The sequence below is a fragment of the Maylandia zebra genome, linkage group LG8 (assembly GCF_041146795.1).
Source record: "Maylandia zebra isolate NMK-2024a linkage group LG8, Mzebra_GT3a, whole genome shotgun sequence".
In the NCBI taxonomy this organism is placed as follows: Eukaryota; Metazoa; Chordata; class Actinopteri; order Cichliformes; family Cichlidae; genus Maylandia; species Maylandia zebra.
This window is the reverse complement of record NC_135174.1, coordinates 25976211-26003100: the sequence shown is the minus strand read 5'-3', so window position 1 is coordinate 26003100 and position 26890 is coordinate 25976211. Positions and strand designations below refer to the sequence as shown.

Here is a 26890-nt window from a genome sequence, read left to right as displayed (position 1 = left end):
TACATTTTTGACACAATTGCTTGTTTCTGCTCCACAATTTAAAAATGTTTTGTTCCTGTGGTTCTGGTGAAGCAACATCACTGCTGTCTGAGTCTCTTTGTACTGTGTAGTACTACACTATAAGAAAACCAATGCTGATTTAAAGTATAGTTCAGTTTGATTTGTCATTTGACAGAGTATAGAGTATATACACTACTGTCAGTCATAGGTTTGTTTGTTTTAGTTTATTTTAAATATATAACCAGTATACAGTCAGTAAAAAGTCATTTAGGAAAAACCTGGAGGAACCTGGATATATGAGGGCAATCCCAAAAGTAAGATCTCCTATTTTTTTTTAGAAATGCAAAAACTGTTTATTTTCTATAATATTTACATCATTTTAAAGGTTGAATTATTTCTTTTTCTACATGATCATCATGTCAGTTGATGCATATTTGTAGGCGCTGTTCCAGTTTTACAATGCCCATGTCGTACCAGCTCGCCGCCATGTCCTTCAGGAAGCGTTGAACCTCATCTTTTACCTCTTCGTACTGCTGTAAACTCTCTACACCACTTACAAAACAGTTTAACGCCTTTTGCGTTCAAAAATCGAATAACTGCGCACATTTCGCCCTTGAAAACGGGAGCTCCATTTTCAACGTCTGCCAAGCCCAAACAAGCATCCAAGTGAAGCCGAGCATGCTTGTTTGAGAGTGGAGGAAGCACCAATCACAACAGTGTGACGAACAGCCGTATGAACAGTTTCTCTACATCCCCACCGCTTTGGAAACCTTACTTTTGGGATTGCACTCACACTATACAGAAATAAATCAAAATACATCACAGTATTACTTTACATTTGTTGGTTTAGTTTACATATTCGAAAAACAGTGTGAAAAGGTGTGGCTTAAAGTGTGGTTGGTAATGCAGAGTAATTTCAGTGTTTGCGCCGTAGTCTCCATAAACAGTTTATCACTTTAAAATGTGCAGCTACAGCCACGCATCCTGAATTCAGGTTCTTGTTTATGTAGAAGTTCATTTTGTCCCTATTCCATTGCTCCTTTAAACCATGGTTACAAAAATGCTGCTGTATTGAACATTTTAACTAGTACTCTGCAGATAAGCTCTGGCTACAACTGGTTAATCGATGCTGGAGTGTCTGGCCCATTGCTAGTTAAACCTTTACACTGTTCTCAGCCAAACACAGGAATCCACACCACTCAGCCATAAAAACAGCCCACTGTTACACTACTGTGAAGAATTCCTTCATTTTTACAGCAGTTTCAGCCAGACTATGTTTGTAACATACAGTATGTAGTTTTAAATCCGATGTGAAGGTTTTTATTAGCTCACTATAGAGATGGATTGGATTTTCTATGAAAGGCAGACTTGGCCTGTCATCCCAAATGATGGAGTTTCCTTGCAAAGTTATCAAAATATCATTTTGCATTATGAGCAGAAAGAGAGGCAATAATAAGCCATAAAACCCAGAGTGAGGATTGCCATAAAGCATTTAAAAGTACTTTCTATGTGGAGATCTGTACTGTAATTGCAATAAAATTATATCTATGTATTCTTTATGTGAACCCTTGTCTTCAGGTGTGGAGAGGAACTATAGCCAGAATGCGGTACAGACGCATGCGAGCTGCCCTCACCATCCTGCAGGCCTACCGACGCTACAAGGTCAAGTCTTACATCCGTGAGGTCAACCGTCGCTTCAAAAACGTGCGATCCATGAAGGATCATGGCAGGCACGTGAAGTGGCCCACGCCCCCCAAGGTTCTGCGCAGGTTTGAAGAGGCGCTCAAGAGCATCCATAGCAGGTACTCCACAAGAAAACATCTGCCGAGATAGATTTTTAAACAGGCCCATCATGTATGTAAGTGTGTTTCTACTCCTATAATTGGTTTATGCTAGTCTGGAATAATTGATTAGACTGCAGAGTTGTAACTTTTCCCTGTTGTTTTGTTTTCGCAAAGAAAAAACTACAAGCAAACCAGAATCCATCTTTGTAAACCATGTGAGAGCATTTAACCTGCTTGTTGGCCAAATGTGTCTAGGGCTGGGTTTATAAGTAGAGGATATAGGTGAGGGCTTGGTTAATTTTATAGCTAGTTGGTACAGTTTGTTTAATCTGCACACCTAACATTTATTTTAGAGTTTGTGTACTCCCAGAATTCAAAGCATACGTGGCTATTGAGAGATCTTTAGCTCAGACTTGCAGCGTCCATGTGGCAGATCGAGGTGGGATCACATTCTCACCATAAACAAATATGAATGTTAGGAGTAAATTCTCCTTGTTATCCACTATTTCTGAATACAGCACCTTCTTCCTGTATTGACTTTTGTTGCTCCTGCCCCGAACACATCTAGCCAACAGGCAGACAGAACATTCTTATAAGGCTTATGGTTCACTTTAAGTTTGCTTTCTTTGTTTTCTCTGTGAAAAGAAACAAACCACAGGACGAAATTAAAGTTTAAAAGAGTAAATGAACTGTTAAACTTGTAGAAGCAAATATCAGCTTTTAATGATGACCAACTGTTGTTGTATTATACGTTCAGAACAGAAACAGAAGCTGAACCTTATTCAAACAAAATGTTTTTAAATTGTTCTCTTTTGAAGAAAATCGCTTTCCTAAATTGGCTGAACTAAAAGTAAATCTGACTCCAACCACAGGAGACAACACATGCCCTCCAGTGTTATTTTACATCCAGATGAGTCTTTTTGAAGCAACTTACACATGTTTCCTTCTGCCTTGGGCTCACACTGGGCATTGATTTTTCTTTCTCCATCAAAGGCTCATCACTTCCTTTCATCCCATTGTCTGTTTGTTTGCCTTTTTTCTATTTGAAGCCGGACACAGTGAGAAAATAACCCTCCTAGAGAATTATGTTGGCTGTCAGTAAATACAGTACAGTGAAGACGGGGTCGACTGCAGTCCTGCTGCAACACCCCACTGACCCGACTACAGTAACAAGGCTCTGTGCAGCATCCTTTATATAGAAAGTTCGATTTTCCTCCGTTCTAAGTTTGCTCTGTGTGTGTGTTTTTGGATGCGTTTATCTCCAGGTGGTGGGCATGGACACTGATCAAAGGCTTATCTCCAGAGGAGACCCTGCAGGTGAGGGCCAAGGTAGCCGGCCTGGAGGCCCTGAAGGGCCAGAGGGCTGATTTGGGGCTGCAACGGGCCTGGGAAGGAAACTATCTGGTGAGTAGGAGGGGTAGCATGAGTCCAGTCATGAAAAAGACATCTTTTACAGAGTGAAATTGGCCATGCTAGCTTTGTTCATGCAGGCTTTGTCTCCTGCAGCTTGCATCAGCTGCTGTTTCTCTGTGGCTGAAATCCAGATCAGACATAGTTATTGAACCTCAATGCTGTGCAGTTTGTAGCATAAAATGCTGAAAAATAGAGTACCCTGCTGGTATTAAACATGTGATTTAATTCATTCATTGTTTGCTGACTCTTCAATCAGACAATGTTTAATAATACTGCCTGCATCCAAACTTAAAACCCTGGTTTATTTTCTTTTGGATTCAGGCATTAATCAGTCTGATCATCGCTCATGACATCCTATTTCATTTCAAAGTTTCAAAGTTGTAGACCACGAACCAATAAGTGATGATATGGTGGCCTTGTCTAACTTTTATATGCACTCTATAGAGAAACCTTCCAGTTAAAAACAAAGGAAAAGTGTTTAGTCTCATTCTTTGAGCAGATTTATTAAAGAAAGTATCAAGCAAGACAAGAAACAAACAGTGTGATATGAATGGAAAATAAGCCTAAAAAGAAGGGAAGCAGTTTTACACCTCGCATTTATTTTACAGACCTCAATTACACCCGGTGGACATTAGAAGACATAAGAAGATAAGCATCTTAACAATGTAATGTTGGCTCAGCTGTTTTCCCAGTAAATAGTAATTACCATAGAGTGTGAATACTGGACTGAAGGAATGTACCCAATTAAGCCAGGGTTTTTTGTCAGTGGATGTTGTGGCTGTCTTTAGGTTAATTATATATGATTCAAACAATTTATTCATTTAAAACTCCTGCAATGAAAACATTTTCATTGTGAGATAATACATTCATTAAACCAATAAAAATGCATGCATAAATAGGATATTTATAAGCTCATCTTAACTTGGGCAGGTTGTGAATTAATTCGAGTTAAACTGGAATATTTTGATAAGTTTCTTGTGGTGTGTGTCTGACAGAAGCGAGACAGCCCTGACACAGCAGCATCGTTCACACTGGTCTCAAGCGATCTGCAGCGGAAAGACAAATTCATGAGAGTCCTGTTCTCCTGCAACGTACGCAAGGTAAAAGCTTTTCAGAGCAGATATCCATGACTTTACCACATGTGCACACACTCACAACACGTGTCTGTGTGTACAAAGACATAAACCCAGCTGCTGATGGCTCACAACATTTCCCTGCAGGGTGTGTAAATGTCACCGTGTTTGTGTGCACCTACTGTATCCCGTGGTGTCACTAATGAGGAGCTTTGTGTTTCCCAGATCAACCGTTTCCACAAGTCGGAGAACCGGGCTGTGCTCATCACTGACCGCCACCTGTACAAGATGGACCCCCTGAAGCAGTACAAACCCATGAAGAGCATCCCCCTCTACAACGTATGACACTCTTTGTTTTAACGCTTCTTTTACTGTAAACAGACAAAATCAGCTCTATAGATACTGCTGTAACAGACCCTGTAGTTCAGGGGTTACATGCTGCTTATCTGCTTAGTGGAGATATCATCTTAATTTCAGGAGCAGGACCACTCCTCCTTCACGCCCCCTCCGGACTCAGGCTATAAAAGCCCCCCTTCACCAATACCTGCTGTTCTCATTTTCATGCCCCACCCTTCCCCCAATTTTCTCTCTCTTCTCCTCTCTTCCTTTCCTTCATTAACTTCTCGTTAGTACATGGGGATCTGCCCGGCCCGGGAGCCGTTGCCAGTCCCCTTCGAGGCCTTCCCCCAAACCACAGCACCAGTTCACATTTCCTCATCGCCCATCGTTACCAAGGATGTGGTCCCAGCTAGTGAAATGTAACATAAAGTGTTCTCGATGTAAATTCATATTTACATCAAATTTGTTGTTAGTGTCGCAGGTGTGGGTCAGAATGAGACACTTGAGTCGTCTCTACCTGAAACATCATAAATTAAATAGAAATTCATAGAATATGCATAAATAAGTTTGTTGATTTAAACTTTAAAGTTTTGTAATTAAAAACTGTAACAGTAAAACAAATAACATTTCACATAGAAATAGTTAGCTGTGAGTAGCAGCTACTCACAGCTATGTATTCTTACACAAATGCAAAGTAAGGGGTTTTATCATAGTGGTGAAATAAATATAAAAAACTTATTTATGCTAAGCCTTTTCCTTTTAAAATACTGCTTCAGGCCTTTCAGAATTCCCCTCGTAAAACTGTCCATTTACTTTCCAACCAGCCAATTTGTCCACTGGAATTACTCTAAACTCTTTGTAGACATTTGCAACCAATGCTCAGAATCCTTTACATTATATCTTATTTAAGAAATGTTCATAAAACACTAAAAAAGAATAAAAAAAAAAAAAGACTGGCACTTGAGAAAAGGAGGTTATCATGTCTTATACTTGTGGTATATGAATTGTTATTGTTATTGTTTGTTCAGAAACTATCCTGAAGCTGAGCCCTGCTAAGGTACAAAGCCACAGCATCCAGGCTATGCTGCAGTTTGTTGAGATTTTATGCGACACTGCTCACTGTTGTGCTAATGTGTTTTTCCATATGAGTGTTTCTAAGTTTTACATACTCCATCCATTGTTTTCTTCTAGCTCTACTGTACTTTGGATAGTAATGACTAAACTTGCTGATCTGAGTCCTAGCTTTCTGTAGCTTTGTGATACCAGCTCCAGACGATAGATAGGTGGATCTAAACACCCTTTCTCTGATCAATATCAAACAGATATTAGACCGAATGACAGTGAGTGCGTGAGGGTTCATATGATAAGGCATGAATTTATTTATTGCTGAACCCCAGCCATGTATCTGTATAGCACCAATTTAAACTCCCAATTTACTGCAGAATTTAATATGACCTACTTATGGCCAAGTTAAATTGTTTACTACATTTAACTGAAATCATATATTGGAAATTGAAAACCTGCTTCTGTGGAATAAGAAGTATGAATTGCCTGGTGTAATTATGAAAGCAGGAATTTGAATCATTCTTCTCATGCTGTACATTAGTTTTAAACTTTATGTTTAGTATTTAGTAAAGGAGTGCTGCTCAGAAGGTTTCCTGTAATTAAAGAGTCTTAGATATTTTTTTTCAGTTGATTAACTGCTTGGTCTGTCAACATGCTGTACAATGGTACGAATATTAGAAACATTTGCTCAGACTAATTGGCTTAAAATGATCATTTAAATTTGTTTAAATGATATATTTTTAACTATTGGGCAAGCAAATTCCATCAGTTGTACGTGCAAAAATCCCATCCTTTTAAACTTTCGGTCAGGTCTTTAGGGAATTTCTTCGAGTTCATCTGAATCTGCAAAAACACATCTCCTCACATAAATCAGAATCTTATCTGAGAAACAGGAGGTGAGATTGTGACCATGTGTATTGAATTGGTGTTATGAATCTAGCATCCCCACTTTGAAGTGGTGATTGTTATATCGATCTACTGGGTTGGCAAGTTGAAGATGTGTGTCAATAATCCAAGTTTTACAAATCATTGTAGCAACATCCCCAAGTTTATCTTCTGAAGTAGATATTTCTTGGCAAAACATTTTATTTGATTCTTTTTTTTAATTAATTTCCTTTTAAAGTTTCACATGAGTGTGGACAAACATGAATATAAAATTGGTGGCTCGTGAACAGAGATGTAATCTGATTACTTTTTTCAAGTAACGAGTAAAGTAAGGGATTACTATTGCAAAAAAGGTAATTAGATTACTGTTACTTTCCCATAAGCACGCTGCGTTACTGCGTTACTAAAACCGTGATTTTTTGCGAGTGTCTCATGACAATGACGTAAGCGAGTGCGACGTTCGTGACAACAGCTGTGTGCAGATCAACAATGGATCATATATCGAGTGCAGGAGAGAGCATGAGCGTGCAGCGTTTAAAGCGTGGAAGTACTGACCTTACTTTGAGTTTGATTCCGTAAAAAGTGACAAAAACATTAGTGTCCGCTGTTCACTGCGTGGGAAGAAAACTTCTTTTTACAGCGAAAAAACCCCTGAACTTCCGAGCAAACCCCGAGTGTGCGGATTCTTCAACTGACCGCTGCAGCACACCTGCACCAGGGCAAACCTCCGCTTGCTATGCAGGTGAAAATAGAGCAACAGGACCGCTGAGTCTTTGATTTTATTTATTTTCTGCTGTGTTTTACTTGCATCTATTTGAAAGAGTGAGTGTAAACACAAAAAATATTTTATTGTATGTGCTGGAATGTGCAGAAAATAGGTTTAAATGTTAAACTAATTTCTTCAAGTCAGAGAATGGTGCATATAATTTAATTTTTGCTTGATGAATAAAGTTAAAAGATTAAAACTGATAAAACAAGTTTAAAAAAAAGAGACTTTTCCATTTGATTACATTTTGTATGATGGATTATGCAGAAAAAGTAGAATAGGGCTTTATTACCTATTCAGGTTTTAAATCGTGTTTTTAAAAAGTAACTAAGTAATTAATTACTTTTGAAAATAAGTAATCAGTAAAGTAGCAGGATTACTTTTTGGGGGAAATAATCAGTAATTAGTTACTGATTACTTTTTTCAAGTAACTTGACCAACACTGCTGGTGAAGCATCCACCACGAACCCTCCTAACTGATGTCCTGCTGTATATTAGAACCAGCAAACAACAAACAGAAAGAGGAAGCAGTGTGAGTGGCTTCCTGAATCTGTAGCAAAGGTGACAGTATTGATTTCCCACCAGCCTGTTATCCTCTGGCAATGTGTCAATATGCAAAAATTCTCATTCAGCTTTGCAGTTGGCTGGTTTTAATTCACGTTCTCACTGTGATAGGTTCATTAATGCTGCTGCATGCACGTAGCACAGGAGGCTGTTTCCATGGTAAATGTGTCCTGTATGATTCATGCTGCCATTTATTACAGCCAAAACTAGCATCATTTAAGGTTAACTGCTGCTATTGTTATAACAGCTTATTATTATAAGGTCAGTAGATGATTTGATCCTGTTTCAGTTTGTCCTTGTAAGCTTCTAAACTGATTATTATACTTCCCCTAGTCTCTGCCCGTAACTGGCATGCTCAAAAGTTGGCGTATTTGCTTTCTTGCTGCAAGTTAGATTAGCCGTGTGCATTTTTGCATTTGGGGTTCTTGACAAGCTGTGCATTAACTTGGTGTTTATGCTGACCCTAGCAGTTTCTAAGCTGCACACTTCTCATTTTAACATCTCTCACTGTTTCGTCTTCATGTTTAAAATCTGTCATTTAATGTCCAAAGCCTCCAGCTGTTTAGTTTAATTTGTGTTCACTTCATAGCAAATGAGATATTTGGCATTCCTCATTAGTTGAGGAATGTCTGCTTTTGGAAGTCGATCAGGTAAAATAATGATGGTCATGATTTTACTGATATTATCAAACCTGGCTGTCGCTAATACAAGCATGCTCCAAAATAACTGCTGGACTATCCCTGAGATAAATTTAAGCTCTGGGTGCCATCGCAGTCCTAGAAAAAAAGTCTGACCACTTGACCGCAGCATCTCTGGCCACTTACGCTGGGCTTACAACAGCAGTCTTTATTTAAACGAATGAACAGAGAGCTAAAACTTTATATTACTGCTCATGTGGGTGTCAATTATACTTGCACAGTAGTTCAGGTGTTTTTACTACGATAACAGGCCGACCACCACTCAGGTGAAACTCTTGAGATATAAAAGTTCAATCTCACAGAGCATGTATAAACTATATATTATATATTTGAAAGTAGAATTTCTTTCTTTTAAACTTTAATGAACATGTTACACAAACTTTTGGCATTTCCGTTTTGGCCATCAAGTGCTCTGCTGCGGTAAAATGGCACAAACGTTGCTTGTGCTCTGCTTTTGCACCTCTGACCTTCGAGGCGAGGCAAAAATGATATAGAAAGTGAAGGTGTAACGCATTAATCTCCAAGGCACATACGCCCCTGTCGTGTGGAAGAAATGAGTGAGATATGAGGCTGCTGTGCACTGACAGCTATGACAAGAAACCCCAGCATTGAATCTGACAAAGTGACAAGTGGGAATTAGAGAGCTTGTAGATGGACACCCAAATCCGGCATCGCTGCATCTGGAAGTGAAATTGGGAGATTGAGTTGAGACAGATGGTGGCAGACAGAGAGAGCAGCATGAGTTAAGGGGATTTTTAGTTATTGTTCATTCAGAGAGAGTGACACACACATATGCATATGCACATCCTGAATTGATGTACGAGGCATACAGAGAGCCATCAGTGCACAGGGAATGGTTTGTAGCATTCAAACATTGACAGTAACACAATGGGAGTAGTTCAGTATACGCAGAGCTCTACATGCAAACTGTATTTGGAGGGAAACGTGAGGACAGAGACATTCTGACAGCTCGTCTTTTTTCAGATTTGATCTAAAATATAAAAAATTAGTGGTGTTCTGAAATCGTACATTCAGTAATATTGTGCATTTTTGTTATTAGGTTGGGCTCTTTTGCAAATACTCCCAACAGACGGCTGTTTACTGGAAATGATTACAGTGCCAAGCTTTTTAATGAAGTCATCGGCATTCACAAATTAGTGTCTGTACAATAAGAGGTACGCTTTTATTGTAAAAGATCCACAACTGTGCTTATAAAAAGTCCAGACTTCATTTAAATTCAGCTGACCACCTGTTCAAAATCATCTCTTTCCTGCAGACACGTTACAAGTGCTTGTACGTACACCGCATCAATTTCTTCATTGACTTTAAATTTTCCTGAGAGCAAACATCATCTTCTGTATCACTGCTGATGAGCGCTGGGTTATCAGGCAACAATACAGGGACCACACAGCAATTTTCAGGGGAGGAAAGTGCAGAGTTCATGGTGATGCAACCAGACGCATGGTTCTCATTTATTTTTCCAACATTTACAGCTTTGTGCTGCCTGAATTCCCAGCCCAGGGTCACACTGTACAAATTGACATTGTGTGCCCTCTCACAGCACACTGAAGAGACAGGAGATTTTTCTTCACCACCTGCAACTGGCTTCCTGTAATTTTGTCCTCTCCAAACTGAAATTGAAGTTGCAGGATGGACATTTCTGCACAGAATAGGAGATTTAACACATCACTGATGCACAAATGCAAGTGATCAGAACAGAATTTCCATGGTGTGATCTAAAAATGGCAGCAACTGAAGGTCCACATGTGCACAAAGAAACTGCCTTTAAGTGGAGATAGAAGCAAATTTAAATAAAAACATCTTGCTCTAAACCAATAAATGCACAAACACATAACACGGTCTTTAGGTGTCGAACTTTCATTCATCTTTTTTTTTTTAATCGTTACATCACTGTCCCAGTGTGTACATAACATACAAGACCTTTATGTAATAAATGTCAGACTGCAAGGGTGAGTGAATTGGTGAAGGTGAAAAAGTGCAAGAGCTGAAGGAAAGGTGGGTGAGGAGGAGCGGATAGAGATGTGGGCAGACAGCCACAGCAGCGTGACTTGGTGCTATTGATCAGACAAGGTCAAACAGAGGGGAGAGCAGTTAGCTCATTGTTGATTAGCAGTGATAGGCTAACACCACAGCATCCCCTTGGCTGCCCTATTCTGTGTATTTACTGCTGCTCCTGCAGGGCAGCTAAAAGGAAAGACTGGGCTGATAGATGGCCAAAACTGTAGTGAAGAGCCAACAACTGTCTGCCAGAGGATTTATATGCCAATTAATGCTGTGAGATCATTGGCTTGTTATCGTTCATTGAAATTAAACAAAATAACGTTGAAGAAAGGGGTGAAATACCGATTCTGAATCGGTGGCTCGCGTTGCTTCTGTTCGCAATCTTTTTTTTTTTGTCTTTTTTTTTTTCATTCTTTTTTACCTCGTCTTCTTCCTCCCCCCCCATTTCCTATCTAGTGCTGACTTTCCCCTCTCTCTTCTCTCTCCCGCCGTTGTTGTCATGCCAACTTCCCAGGAGACGGTGTTGTCATGGATACCGAGCGGCAGGGCAGATCAGCTGATGTCTGGTGTCATTCAGGCATGTGCACAAATCGGCCTCCTGTATGTGCGCTCGTTCCCTCCCTTCTTTGCAGTGAGCTCCCGCTCTCCTCATACCTCTCAACCAAACACAAACTAGAGCTGCAGTGTGACCACATATACTTTATTTACACACTCAGTTCAATAGTCTACATAGGGCTGTGTAGTGCGTGGTGTTTTTCTTGACCAGTTGTCTCCAATAACTCAAAAGCATTGAACACAAGAAGTGCCAGCTTATGCACTCCCAAGATCAGGATATGATGAAAAATAAATTGTAATAATACTGTAAATTTGTGCATCTGCAGCTTGAATGCCCTTGCATTTTTGCAACATGGATGGCTATGGAGCTTAAGTTATTATATTCATTTAATCACAGAGCACCCACCCTTTCCATCGTAATTGGGCTTCTGGGATGTGTTATATAACCAATTATTTGATCCCCAAAGAATAAACTGGGAAAACCTGCTGTTCACATTTTGTCCTCTTGACATCCGTGGTCCATATATATATATATATATATAATATAAGTTTTCAGAAAAATTTTTGGAAGATAATAAATCTAGGAAGGTGTTCATATTTACTTTTAATTGATTAACTATTGAAACATCTATAACATGAAGTGTAAGAGTGAAGGTTCCACTCAGTTTCACATTTCTTGCAATATTCCATATCCTAAAGATAATCGGTTATTATTAACAAACAAGACAACAAAGAGGAGAACATGAAATATTATGAAATAACTGGGATTCATCACATCTTTAAAAAGGCTCAAAAGTTGTACAGTCGTGTAGTCTACATAACAACTGCACTGAAAATCCTACAGTGTAATCGTCAATGCAGATCCAGAGCGTGTAGCGCCCAAATTGGAGGGCAGGACTAAAATATGTCCACATCTCCAAGTTTTGTTAAATATGTAACGGGATGACAGACGAGTCATTGAGCAGGTGGCGGGGCAGATGAATGGCTCTAACAGATTCCATATTCTGGTTAAACTGATTTGGGGGAATCAAGACAGAGAAAAAAATGAGACAAGGAAGCGAATCTGAATGTATCATTACCCAACTCATTAGAACACCGACTGTCGTTCCAATCAATTAAGCCTTTAATATAAATGTAAATGTAATCGGCTCTTTGTAATTAACTGTGGGTGGATTGCTATACAGAGAGGCATGGCTTTAGGCTTTAATTCACGGTGATTACGTGAAGTGTTTGTTTCTGAAATCACGGGCATCATGTTGAGGCTAAATAAGCTAGCTGGTTGATTTGCCGCCGGTCAAAACCTGTCTCTGCTTGTCTGCCTGTGATGGGGAGTTTGTCTCGGCATTGCTCTCTGGTGATGGTTATTAGTGACTGGCTGCCCTCTGGCTATTTCCTCAACATTCACTGCCTTCAGTTCAACTTGGAAAGACAAAGAAAAATGGCTAAAACCTAGGGGAGATGACAAAGGAGACAAAGGAAAGCGAGGCTAAATAGAGGGTGGATATAGGATAAAGGGAAAAGTAATGGGAAGTTAATGAGAAATGAAGCTCAGGTCTTCTTTTTTCTCCTGAAAAGTGTTTGTCTGTAAATATATTGGATTCTTCCTGCAGCTTTGTAGACCTGTGAAGCAGACAATCCAGCTGAAAAACAGAGTCTCCTTTTAACCCAGCTGCTTTAGTTCGGGGGGCTCTAATTGGAAAAATTAGACTGGCCCTTTGGGAGGCTAATCTATAAAGCATTACTCTAGATGCTGATGACGTTCTCCACCAGAAGAAATCCCGTACACCAGTTGACACCAGAGACGGATACTGACTGATATTTGTCCGAGTAATTCATCACATCTTGTCGATAAATCACCAATTTGCCTTAGTGTAATAGTAATGATCTTTTCTTATTTATTCTGAGAAAATTCAAAAAGGGGTTTTTCATGATTCAGAGTATTTCTTTTCTTTTCTTCCATATACCATATACCCTGTATATGCATCCTTTTCGGGGACACATAAAAACAGGAACAAGCAGCAATATTTTGTACAATCCTATCATAAATGAAAAGTAAGGGGGGAAAGTATGTTTAGCCTACACAATTTCTGCTAGAAGATCGAGCGGCTAATAGTTTCCTTTGAAATGAAGAAAACACAATGTTTAAAGAACAAAAGTACATGCCCAGCCTTGTCCCACTGTTGAAATTAACAGGATAAAGACGTGCATATTGGAAAAAGACAAGACTAACGGAAGAAGATCATTAACATATACTGGCCTCTTCCTCAGACAGTTTGCTTCATATTGATATGATGGCATCACACAGTTTCTGCAGATTTGTTGGCGAAACATCCACCATGCGAATCTCCCATTCAAACACTCTCTGGGACTGAGATCTGGTGACTGATGGGCAGATTTGAGTGGGTTAAACTTGCTGTTCAAGAAACCAGTTTTAGATCATGGATGGAAGCGGCCATCAAAGTAGGGCTGCAACAAACAATTATTTTGATAGTCGACTAGTCACTGATTATTTTTGCGATTAGTCGACTAATCATTTCAAGCATCCATTGGACATAAAATGTACAGCTTATTGCACCCGCAGCATCTGCTCTTATATAACTATCATTAGCATACAGCTTTAAGTGTTTAAGGTATGTGCTAACTAAAAATAAAGGCAAGATGATAGTTTATTAAATTTTAATGACATTTGCAGATTGTTTTGGTGAAGTTTAATAAACTCAGCCGTCTGCACCTTGCTATCTAAAATATAACAGCCAAACAATAACATTTTTAAGTTATCTAAGTGACTTATATATCATGTTTAACCTGAGTAGCGAAAGACGGCGGTGGGTTTGAAAACGATTTGCCGGGAGTCCGGTGTTCTCACGGGCTCTAGCGAGCCTTAAACCCCGCTTAGCTATCGAGCTGGTGGGTAACAGACGTCTCCGAAAACGTCGGAGCGCTTTTGAAAATATGCGGTGTCTTGATAAACTGAGCAGATATTTGAAGTTTACACAGCTACATTCTCGCCTGAAAATATGTTAAACGTTTATTTTGTGACCCAGAAAGAATAATAAGAGTAATATTAAAACTAACTAGCTGCCGCCATTGTTGGAAACTGAGCAGGGCCGCGCTATGAATTCTGGGACACAGCTTCTTCTTCTTCAGGGTTTAACGGCAGCTGGCATCCTTGTACATGCAGTGCTGCCATCTTCTGTTTCAGTCCGTTATTACACTCTTAAATCCTACTACTTATTCCTGCGTCTTTGGGGATCTTACAAAGCTTCAAACGACGCGTCGACTATTAAATTAGTCGTCGACGATTTTGATAATCGATGTAATCGTGACTAGTCGACTAATCGTGGCAGCCCTACATCAAAGGATGGGTACACAGTGGTCATAACACAATAGATATGGTCGTTAACAATACTCAGACTGTGGCGTTTAATTAATGCTAAGGGGCACAAAATGTGCCGAGGAAATATCCCCCACACCATTACACCTCCACCACCAGCCTGAACTGTTGATAAAAGGGAAGATATTTTCAGTTTCTTACACAAAATGAGGCAGAAATTGAGACCTTTCGTTCTGCCTTTCTGTCAGCTCAAAGCAGTCCAGCCATTTTTTTCTGGCATCAGTAGGACATTTTCTCTGTAAACCCTGGAGATGGTTGTGTGGGAAAATCCCTGCCCATCTGGCATCAACGATCATGATAAAACACCTTTCTTTCCATTCTGATGATCACTTTGAACTTCAACAGGTCATCCTGAAATGCCTAAACACGTTCAGCTGCTGCTGTGTGATTGGCTGACTACATTAATGTGTTATGAGCCATTAAACAGGTGTACCTAGTAAAGTGGCAGGTGAGTGTAAGTAATTATTGTACTGACCAGTCCAAATCCTTCAGCTCTCTTCACTTTACTTCTTGGTGAAGCAAGCTGTGGTGAAACCAAATTACTCCACTGATTTTCACAACTGTAACACTGTAACAGTGCAGAGTGTTTGTTTGTGTATTTCTCTGTCTGTTTTATGTACATGTTTATCTGTGTTTAACTGCGTGTGTCCTTTCTCTCTCTATTTGTGTATCTCAGGTGACAGGGCTGAGTGTGTCCCCCGGGAAGGACCAGCTGGTTGTGTTCCACACCAAGGACAGCAGGGATCTCGTGGTGTGCCTGCAGGGTATGGTGCCTGCCAATGAGAGCCGCATCGGGGAGCTAGTTGGCACCCTGCTTAGCCATTTCAAGAGGTAAGCAGTGAGGGAAACAAGTAGTAGTCAGAGGAAGGGCAACAGGCACTGGTGAAAGCAGAGTCACCTGTTTATGTGCCTAAATATGATATGTTAAAATGTCCCGAAAAATGTTAGCTGTTCTGATTTAAAGACTTGTGGGTGACACGAGGTGAAGGTAGCTCATTTCTTCTATTTACTGTGTAGAGAAAACTGCTTCCAGTTAATAATCAGCATATTGTCCCCACTTAAACCTTGTGCGGCTCTCATTTGAGGTAATTTCCCGCATAGCTGCAGGAGCAACGTGCTTCCTAAATTGAGAAAATAATAAAATTGGCTCAATTGAATTTCTAGAACATTATGTCAAATCCAGTCACACTGGCTCATATGTGTGGTACTGGCTGATGTGACCTGTGGTTGCAGGATTATGAGGCAGTTAGACGACGCAGCAGCAGCTGTCCCCACTTAAACCCTAATGTTCACTTAATAAGGACTCAGAGCACGCTTCAGGACAGGATATTAATTCGTACATCATTTGTTGTTTTCCTGTTCAGCTGAGAAAGGCAGATGGATAATTGGGATAAAATGTTTGTTAATTCTTTCTAAAGCTATTGTTTCGTTTCTACGTGGTTTTGTGTCCGCTTTAGGTCAAAAATGTGAAATGAACAAAAGTCAGTATGGATGCGCCAATCAGATGTTTTGATAGGACATCAGGCTAATCGTGATTAAAAAGCTGGATTGGTTCTTGCTGACAGCTGTCCAGTCTGTTCAGTTTAATTCTCGGTTGGTCTCTGTTCACTACGCCACGCGTCAGCATCATTGCATTGCTGAGGGAAAGATGTAACGTACGTAACATGGAGGAATCTTATCAGTTATGAGATATTTCACTTTTTTTGTAAATCTTCAGTTTTTTAACTTAACTGCAATCTCTGATCCAGTGAGCTGACATTACTGAGGAAGAACTACGCTATTTTAGATTTATGTCGCCATTTCAATGTTATTTCGCTTCACCTGTCTCTTGTATGCAAGGATGTTCATTCACAGTGAGACTGGGAGCAGGGAAAAGACAAACGCAGTAAAGATCGACACACTAATGTGAAATGAAACTACTGTGCAAATGCAAACCCTGTTCTGAAAAAGTTGGGTTCTTTAAAATGGAAATAAAAATAGAATGCTCATCTAATAAATCAACTTTTATTCACATCAGAGGACATAGAAAACATATCAAATGTTTAAAATGAAGAAAAATATTGACTCATTTCAAATTTGATGACAGCAGCGTGGGAGAGGACCGAGTTTATCACTGTAGTATCTTCTCTTCTTTAATAACAACCTGTAAACATCTGGGAACTGAGGGGACCAGCTGAAGGATTTTTGGAGAGGATTGTGGACTGCAGACAGGGCAGTTAAGCACCCACACTCTTCTACTGTGAAGCCATGCTGCTGTAATAGATGCAGTATGTAGTTTGCTTAAATGCAGGCTTTGCTTAAATATGCAAAGCCTTTCCTGAACAAGTCATCGTCAGGATGGGAGCACACGTTCCTTTAAAACCTGTAGATAATGTACCCCCATACCATCAGACATGTTGGCTTTTTAGTAAACTTTGATAGAAACCTGCTCCTCTTTAATCCAAAGGTTGCATGTCCATGTTTTTGAAAAAGACTTTTGGCCCAGAGAAGATGTGTTTTTGGATCGTGTTCACTTATTGCTTCTACTTCTTTAATACAGCTTTAACCTGCATTTTTGGTTGATTCTCTGAACTGTGAGTTCTGGAAGTGTTCCTGAGCCCACGCAGTGGTTTTTCTTTGAATACTCATGCATATTTTTAATGCAGTGCCACCTGAGGGCCGAAAGATCTCAGGCATCAGAGATCTTCAGGCCCTTTCAAACTAAAAATCTAAAGCTTTTGAAGATATTGTGTACTGTAGATAAAATCTGGGCCAAATTAAATATGTGGATCTATCCACTGTGGGGACCCCTTGCAAATAATCGAGCAGCCGAATGAGGTTATAAAAATTTCTTTAGTTCAGTAAATCTATATTTATTTGTTACAATTTTTTGATAAAGTTACACAAAACGATTTCCCATCTGTTCTTCACAGTGAGAAATATACTGTAGCTTGTTTTAGAAGCAGGCATCCAGTTAAGTCTGGGCATCTTTATTATTCAATCTTTTCAATTTGTGTCACCAGAAAGAAAGTTTTTTTTTTTTTTACCTTCTAAACTTAAAACAAATATAGTGGAGAAATTCCATGTATCCATCTTCTTCTGCTTATTCAGTTCAGGGTTGTGGGAGTTGGGAAAAATTGTGTATTTAAATTCAGTTGACTGGTAATCATAGATTTTTATTTGTTTTTTCAGCTCAATAGTGTCACCAAAGTCTACAGCTGTGGACATCAGACATGCAGGTGATCGGTCCATCTTTTATTGACAGCATAAAAAAGTTTAACTTCGCTGTGTGAAACGTGGTGTGGATCAGAAAATGGACAAAAACAGTCAGAGTGTGTCTAAACGTGCAGTTCTTCTATAATTGCTGTTTTGTGCTCCACCTGCAGTATTACGTATTGAAGTTAGGGAAAATTTCATCATGTCTTCAAATATAAATAAAACATTTTATCCACATCCAGTCGTCAGTCCAACAACTGGCGTATTTATTGAGGGGAGGTGTGTGAACAGTCCTCTTTCATCCAAGCAGCACACACTCGCTGGTTATGGAAAAGATTACAAAGTCATCTATATGGGATTATTTTTTAAACGGACAAAACCAGCTGCCCAGGGACTTGGCTGCAGCATTCAGATAAAAGATGCATCAAGCAAAGAAAACCACTAAGGAGATTGCTAAAACGGCCTCTTCTTCTATATCTTCTTTTGCTTCTTTTGGCTTCTCCCTTTAGGGGTTACCACAATGGATCATCTGCCTCCATCTCTTCCTACCCTAGCAACCTCTTCTGTCAGACCAGCCCTCTGCATGTCCTCTTTCACTTCATCTATCCTTCTCTGTTATCTTCCTCTTTTCCTCCTGCCTGGCAGCTCCATCTCCAACATCCTTTGTCCAGTCTAGTCACTATTCCTCCTCTGTATGTGTCCAAACCTCAGCCACCAGCCTTGCCCCTCTAACTTTGTCTCTAAACTGCTCAACCTGAGCTGTCCCTCTGCTATACTCATTAATAATCTTGTCCACTCTGGTCTGAACAAAACTCTTAGCCTCTTCACCTCTGCCACCTCCAGCTCCACCTCCTGTCTTTTTGTCAGTACTATAGTTTCCAAACCATACATCATAGCGGGTCTCACTATCATCTTGTGATGTTACACATCACCCCTGATGCTCGTCTCATACTACAATACATACTGTCTTAACCCGGCTTCTACAACTCCCTATAAGCTTTTTCCTCTGCCTTTGCAACCTCTCTGTCTGCTGTATGCTTTGCTTCCCAGTGCTCCTTCTATTTGCCTAGAAAACAGAAGCTTTTTTTCTTCTTCTTGTGTTTGCTAGTGCGCACAAAGATTGGACACTGAAGCACTGGCTAAAGGTCATGTGGTCTGAGTCTAGATTTCAATTATTCCACAGTGGTGCAGAAAAGAGGTACATGAAGTTTATCAGTCATCCACGTCATCGTAGTTTAAGGATTTTGGAAAGAAAAGGATCTGGACTTCTTTAAATCGGATGGTAAGGTGGGGCTAGGCTTCACAGTGGGTTCACCTGAAACCTTGGCTGATTGTGACCCACACCCGTTTTCACACCTTGGCTCGTGTGACTAGGTAGAGGATCCATAGGGGGTCCATTACTCTCTTGGGGACACCCGCATAGGGCTTAAAATCTGTGACTCTCCACCAGTTGCTCTTAGAATTGATGAAGCTTCTCGGATAAGAGGTGAAACGTCTTCAAAGAAACTTAAAGAAGTCCAGACGCTTTTCTTTCCAAGCTCCTTAGACCACATGAAGTGATGCACCCATCGTGTCTAGTGTGGGTGCTGATCTGATCTGCTCAAGATTCAGTTGGGACACAACAAGATTCAGCAATGTTGTGTCCCCAAAACTGTGGTCAGCAGACTACCCGAATATACGTAATGAGCTGGAAACGACATGGAAATATTCCAGGATTCAGTGAAAGCGTGTTGAGTGTGAGAAATAATCTTGACGCTCGCCGCAAACCTCAACTTCAATCAGCGTCGGTGGGATGTGTGCCGCTTTATGCAGCGGTTTGACTTTCCCAACATCGATACAAGATCTCAGTGAAAAATGAATCCAACTCTGGATGGAAATCAATATGGTGACATGAGCTTGGCATAAGCTTATTGAAACAATGTATGTGTGCCATCATCAGCACTAAAGAGGGTCGAGTGAACTATTACAGTGTTTTTTTTAAATTTTTTTGTTTTTTAGTTGCTTGGCAGTGTGTTTAGTATTTTCACATGAGTTGAACTTTGCGTTTTCATGGTAGAAGAAGATGTCAATGTCTAAGCTATGCAAATCTAAAATAAATGACTCAGTCTTAAAATAAACTCAGTAAGCTGCTAAATGACTGCTTAAGATCAAACCAGTGACACAATGTAGTTTGTTGATAGCTGACCTTTTCGTTAATTTGATGTACCCATACATTAATGTTTTGATAAGGCGTGTTTTTAAGTCACTGACACTGATTATTATTATTCCTGACCCGTCTACAGTATAGTCTGCTACATGCATTGAGTTCTCTGTTCATGTTTGTGTCTCATTGTGTCTGTGGTTGTAAGAGAGAGACAGGGCGGTGCATATAGTATTGCTTGCAGACAGATGTGCCTGCATCTGCTCATCTTGGTGTTTAATGTGTTTGCAGCGTTGCCTGTGTGTGCGTCCTTCATCATTGCCGTTTGATGGTGTTACCTTGTTCCATTGTGGAGCCCATTTCCCCGTAGGTGTCGGGCTGTTAAGAACCTCCAGTGGGCCTCGCGTAATGACCCTGTATGTGCTTCACATTCAGGCTCATCCATCATTGTGAAACAGTGACAGAACAAAGGGAACACCAGCATGTGCAAATAATGTGTACGTGTTCGTGATTGTGCCTTTGTTCTTAGTAGATTTGTGTGTTGTGTTTGTGGAGGATTTCCCGTGAAGCAGTGTACATGCGATTGCGCTCATGCTTGTGTACTGTAGGATCTTCTGCATCCAGTGTCCTGCTGCTGCAGCTCCCTGTAGATGCGGCTTTAACCTTTATCTCTCCTTCAGCATGCTGCACAGTGTCCATAACAGCATACTGGAAGAAGGGCAGCTTAAATCAGCAACAAAGCAACACTTTATCCTCCTCAAAGTGACATCGAGGCCAAAACAGAATGACACCGCCAAAGGGAATAAATCCTCTTCTGTCATGGCTGTAGTCGGATACTTGAGTTTCCGTGTGGTGCCATTTCTTTTTGACAGTTTGCAAATCTGCTTGACATTAATCTGTTTGATATTTTCTGTTATTATTTATTTATTTATTTATTTTGCTGAGAAATGAAAGTATTTTTCATAATGTCAAGCACAAACTTATCAATACCAAGTTCCTTCAAGCTGGAGTGATTCAGAGATTTCGACTCCGCATACATAAGAAGATAACCCTCTTCCTCTTATCGGCCGTGATGCACCACTTGTCTGAAGAAATTCCAAAATATTTCAGTCTTATTTTGCATAAAAAGGAGGAGGGATTAGATTCCCTTGCCTCCAGCCTTTCTTCTTTCTTTCTTCCTCTGCGTATCCTTTTTTGCTCTTCTTTCTTCTTCCTATTTTTGACTATCCCTATTGTCCTGATCTCAGTCTCTCCTGAACCCCTTAGGCCCCCCCTCCACTTGCTCATCTCTCTCTCTCTGACTCTTTCTCAATCTTTCCTTTTTCCTCCTCTGGCTCCCCCCCTCTTCATTTCTGGAGAAGAGGCAATGAAATATTTAAGGCTGTGCTGCTGTTGAGGCCTATATTTAGACAAGACAGAGCCACCCCCTTTTTTCTCTGTCTTTCCCTTGTGTGCGTGTGTGCTCCTGTGTGTGTGTGTTGACATGCGCACCATGCAGCAGTGACTGCAGCACACCCACAAATCCTCTGCTAGGATAGGAGTAGACACGCTGCATCTGTCACACATTAAAATCAAGGACAGAGTCAAAGAACCCAAAAGACCTCATATATATGTTCCAGCCTCTCTCACTGATTACTATACATCCTCTAATAGTAACAGGGTGGAATCAGGTCTATATCATAAACTGTATATACCATAACACAGTACATTAGTTTGTGAAGTCTTATTTCTTGTTCACCCCACGAAGAATATATCAAAGGACCAGCTATCAATAATGCAAAGAGAAACTATGGTTTCATTAGGACCAGTCTGCAGTGTGGTGTCAATAGACGCATATCAGAAATGCTCTGCCGCTGGCAATAAATGCCAAAGGTAAAGATTATCTGCCACCACAAGAAACGGCTGAATGTTTGCAAGTGTCTTTTTACCCTAAAATGTCTTTGAAGAGGACTTATTTTGCTTGTCCTTATTTTTTATCTTATATATTGTGTCAGTGTTTATATTAAACACGGTAGAAGTTTCAAATTATGAGGTCATAGTGTCTACAAATAATCTGTGTAAGCTAAAAACCTACTGAACTACTGCCCCAAGGAGCAGTATAAGATGAGAAGGGATTATTTTGAACTGTGATTCATGCAAAGCTTCTCTACTAGAGTCTAAGAATAAATATGTGAAGTATAAGGTAAAGCATTAACCAGCACAGAGAAAAAGATGGCAGAGGTATGGCAGTAATTCTCGTTTTCTCACTAGTGTTGCTTAAGACCTCAGTCACACAAGTTTAAAGACCAATCAGCAACCATCTGGTAACCACCAGTCACTGGAAATAAATGTGTATTCCATGATTGGTTGATGAGTGGTTGGTGGGAGCTGCTAGTGGTTGTAAAGAGGTATGAGGACCTCCAAGCCTCCTTATGATTGCTTTAGTTGCTAGCAGGTTGGCGAGGTCATCAGTAGATTGCACAAAAGACAGCAAATCTGCTGGAAACACTCACAGGCTGCTTGCTGAGCTTTACTGAAACTGACAAAAACCAGTTTTGAAATGTGCCAGCAGCACTGGTAAAGCACAACTTTTTCTTTGAAGACAAATGTCCCCCTAACCCTTGTTTTTTGGCTTTGTCTTCCAATATCAGACCCACCATGAATTGCAGGCCATGTTAAAGAACACCATTTCTCCTAACAGGGTGAGGTCTTTGTTAACTCATCATCATGAACAAGAGACTTGCACACTTTTAAAATGTGCACAATAAACCATGACTTGATAATAAATATGAGATTTACTTCGTGCTGTATTCTGTTGTGTTGCAGTTTATATCTCACTCAGTGCCACATCTCAGGCTTCCATGTTGACTCGCACTTTTCCTCACTGAGAGACAAAATGTAAAAATAACTTTGTAATGAATTATTCATCCTCGTCTTCAATTCTCATAGGTGATAAGCTCCAGGTGGTAGATAAATAAAATTCAATATATATATGCCAAAAAAAAAAAAAGGGTTGGGATTTTTTTTATTTTTTTTTTTGACATTTGAAAGTGGCACTCGGTGGGTTTTACGCCATGTTGATGTTGTTCTGAATGTATTATTAGAAACTTCTTGGCACGTCTTCCCCTCCTAACTCACCGCTGATTCTTTTAAATCCTTGGTTCACATAATCTCTGCTGTTTTCTGCCGTTGTAGTTGCTGCGATGTGTAAGCAGCTGGAATTGGTTTCTTAGATAAAGACTCTGGGAAGTCAAGCTGTTGCTACAATGTCCACAGTGACTAATGAAAAAGCCTGTGCAGTGGATGGATTGTGTGTGGATGTGTGGGGGGTTAAGGACATTGATAGCATCCTTGCCTGCTGTCCTCTGTGTGAATTTGGCTGCAACAAGAGATTAATGGTTTTGTTATTAAAAAATTCGTCAATTAGTCAAGGAGAAGAACATCGGGACTGAATGTAGTGCCAATACAATAACCGATTACATCCTAGTAATAAAACAGTTTGTTTGTTTTGTTTAACAAACCTCTGTATTGACTATTAACTTATTATATATTGATTACATAAAAACTACAGACTGTAAATAAACATTGGGCATAGTCACCTTGATGTTGACTGTTGTTTTGAGGCTGAAATTTAGGGGTTTAGGCTTTAGCTTTAGCTTTTTAGCCTGAAGTGATCAGGTTGTAGCTTGGATAACATGGTACTTTCTCAGCCTGAACAGTTGTATCGCATCACACAGACAGCCTACTATTTATTGTACAAATGTACAAATGAAATATTAGAATTTCAGCAACCAAAACTTGAGCAAAGGCTTCTTGGACAGGCTGTATGTATTGTTAGTGCCATTATCCACACAGCAGACCGTATTACTTTGTCAGTATGAACAAGACATAAACATGGTTAAGAGGTCCAGTTTAGCTACTTAAATTAGCAGAGGTGAAGCAAACAGCTAGTGGCTACATCTGCCCGTGGTAGCAAGGCAGATATATTCCTAAGTATAAGCCTAAGTAGAATTTAAATGGATAAATTATACAACAATTTATACCAACTGCAGCAGTCACAAAAACGCTAAGACAAGTTTATTTGCAGTTTAATGTTAAAGTGTTTAGATAGTTAACAGTGCAGATTCCATTTGCACTTGCTCTTCCTTCTTTTAATGAGAAAAATCAGGCTGAAAAGCATTTATTTCACCTGGAAAAAGTTTTTTTTTTTTCAATATTTGCCTTCTTTTTATAGACCGATTAAAACAGGACTTTTTATATGATAATTAAAGTATTTGGTGTTAAATTAACACAGATTTTGTTGTGCACCCGTGTAGTTTAGCTTGTTAGCTTTCAATGATATTTAGGTACAAACCAAAGTAGTAGCTGATGTTTTCAGTGTCTGAAATCATAATACTGCATCTTAATAAAAAGTTTTGGTATCATCAAAGTTGGTTAAATTAAATCAGAGGAGAACATCTACCTTCCTCGACAGTCCATCTGATAATTGAGACATTTTACAGAAATAAATCAAAAAATAAAGGACAGAGTAGTGCAAGACAAACAGTCAGGAAATGATGCTGAGTCATTGTTTGTTATAATGACAAATGGAAAAAAACAAGACAGAGAAGAAATCATTTCAGTTAACTGGAAAATGTAAAAGTTGTTCTGGTAAAAGAAAATAAAGCAGCAGTTTGGTGAGTATAACATGACGTCTGACAGATGAAATTAACTGAGCATCACAGCGTGCTTCACATTTATATTTATTATTTTGTGCTAGTTATTTAATTTAAAGTGATTTTTAATTTGAAAATATTTCACTCAAAACTAGGGATGGGTATTGATAAGATTTTCACAATTTCGATTCCATTTTCGATTCTGTTTAACGATTCGATTCTTTATCGATTCTCTTATCGATTCTTTTTATAAAAGGAGAACACTAAGGTCGATTAGCTTAGAACTTTGTTTTATATCTTCTCTTTGAACAACATAGAAATTTAGGAGTAACATGGCCTTACAAACGCAGCAGTGAGATCTTAAGAGATCCACAGCCTATGGCTCCTCAATGGGGTGTCACAGGGTCCCCAGGAAAAAAATTGTAAATGTAAAATAATAAAATAAATATTCTTCTGTAGCAATAACAAAGTATAACATAAATTATTCTGTAACAATTACACAAGAATATCCAGTAATGTCCCTGCCTACAATTAAACACATTCACTTACCGAAAATCGGGGCATCTGCTGTGGCAAATGGGTCCAAGCCTTTTAGCACAAACTTAGTCACTGCTCGGTGACATTCGTCTATCCTGGCCTGAAAGGAGACGCTACCGGTAGACTGCAGCGAGAACTGCCAGCATCTGAGCCAGACTCTGTCTCTCTCATCATGGTCACCTAAACGCACAGTAATGGCAGGTTTTGTAATAAGGCAGATTGCGCTAACATAATATGGACTGTTAGTTGATTATTTACCTGCCGCATTAACGGGAGAGGACGTGCAAACGTTACCGCTGCTGCTGGGTTGAGATTCACGAGTCCGGATCGGAATTAAAAACACGACATTCATTTAAGGTCATCGCGTGTTTTGTGAGCAAATGCTTTTGCATATTCGTAGTGTTTCCTCCCTTAAATGAAATATCTACTTAGCAAGTATTGCAAGTTGCCCTGTTGTCATCCGTTCTCGTAAAGTATAACCAAAGTTTTGAGGCGCTGTGTTTCCTGCCAGGTAAATGACCCTCCGCAACGTGGTGACGTCATTCGGGGCGACTGGAATCGATAAGGGAATCGTTTGCAAAAATGGCAAACAATTCCAAGGAATTGAAACAGTGGGAACCGGTTCTCAACAAGAACCGGTTTTCGATACCCATCCCTACTCAAAACTAAGACTTTGTCCAGATGTTGTAGAGTACACTCGCTCTGGTCACCGACTGTAGAAATCAAAAGAAAAATCAAAATAATTTGCAGGTTTTTGTGGCTCTTGCTCAAACCAGCCATAACTCATTCCCCTGCACTCATCCTACTAGAAGTCTGAGGTCCTCTGTTTGAAGACTAGTGGAGTTAAAGCAGTATTTTTATGTATGTACTGATTTTGTTACAACTGTGAATGTTTTTACCAAAAGCTTACCTCCTACATAAGAGCATCCTAGCTTACTTTCTCCTTCCCTCCCTTGTTCTGTCCCTATAAACTGTTCAGGTTTGTCTTTGTGACAGATACGTCTTGGTTATATCATTTGTTTCTCTTACTCTCCTGTAACCTCTACCCCACCCTTTGTCCTTCTGTCTCACTCCCACTTGCTTATATTATTCATCCTCTTCTCCCTCCATCCTGTCCGACAGTATGAGTCAGCAGTAGTGTGCAGTACACAACGCTTCATTGATCAGAGTTATGTGGTCAGATTCTCTTTCTGCTTCCTGCCTCCTTTCCTAAAGACTTCAACATTTAGCCTCCCCCTGTCTGCTTCTGACACCCCAGAGGGGTGTTAAATCAGAATGCTTGCAGGGTTTAAGAACAGAGGGGGGGAAATAAACACAGTATTAGTAAGAGTGTTAGGAACAGGGAGAGAACAGCAAGGGAGGTGAGGGAGAGAACAGCAAGGGAGGTGAGGGAGAGACTGCAAGCAATGCAAGAAATGGATCAAATTAGAGATAACAGAAAAGGAAGGAGAAAATTTAGAGGAAGTTGGTTATGGAAAAGTTGTATTTATCTGAATAAAGTCTGACTGATTTGTGTGTTCTTGGTTTAGGTTGCGTATCAGGGATCACATTAGTCTCCAGTAGTAAGATGATGTCGTCAGACATGCTGGCGTCACTGTTCCTTAATTTCCTTTCTGTTTGTGTTTGAGTAAGATCGTTATTTTAGTCATAGACGCGTAAAGCCTGTCCTTCTCTATTATGACAGTAGTCTTTCTTTGTATGGGTGTATTGAGCTTTTTCAAGGACTGGCAGGGTTTTAATGTGAGTCTCCAATGGTTAGAGCTGCGTTCATCCTTTAAGACCCTTTTTCATATTTTATTATTCCACAGTGGATATTTGAACATGGT

The 26890-nt window shown here is 39.8% G+C and overlaps 1 protein-coding gene across 1 annotated transcript in view; it reads left to right on the top strand.

The window, feature by feature from the left end:
- Positions 1-26890, top strand: part of myo1d (myosin 1D) — a 118687-nt gene that overhangs the window by 69767 nt on the left and 22030 nt on the right. Inside the window, exons 17-21 of the mRNA XM_004556795.4 lie at positions 1579-1802; positions 3050-3188; positions 4193-4297; positions 4496-4609; positions 15235-15389. Of these exons, the coding sequence (XP_004556852.1) occupies positions 1579-1802; positions 3050-3188; positions 4193-4297; positions 4496-4609; positions 15235-15389 (737 nt within the window). The remainder of the gene's footprint in view (positions 1-1578; positions 1803-3049; positions 3189-4192; positions 4298-4495; positions 4610-15234; positions 15390-26890) is intronic.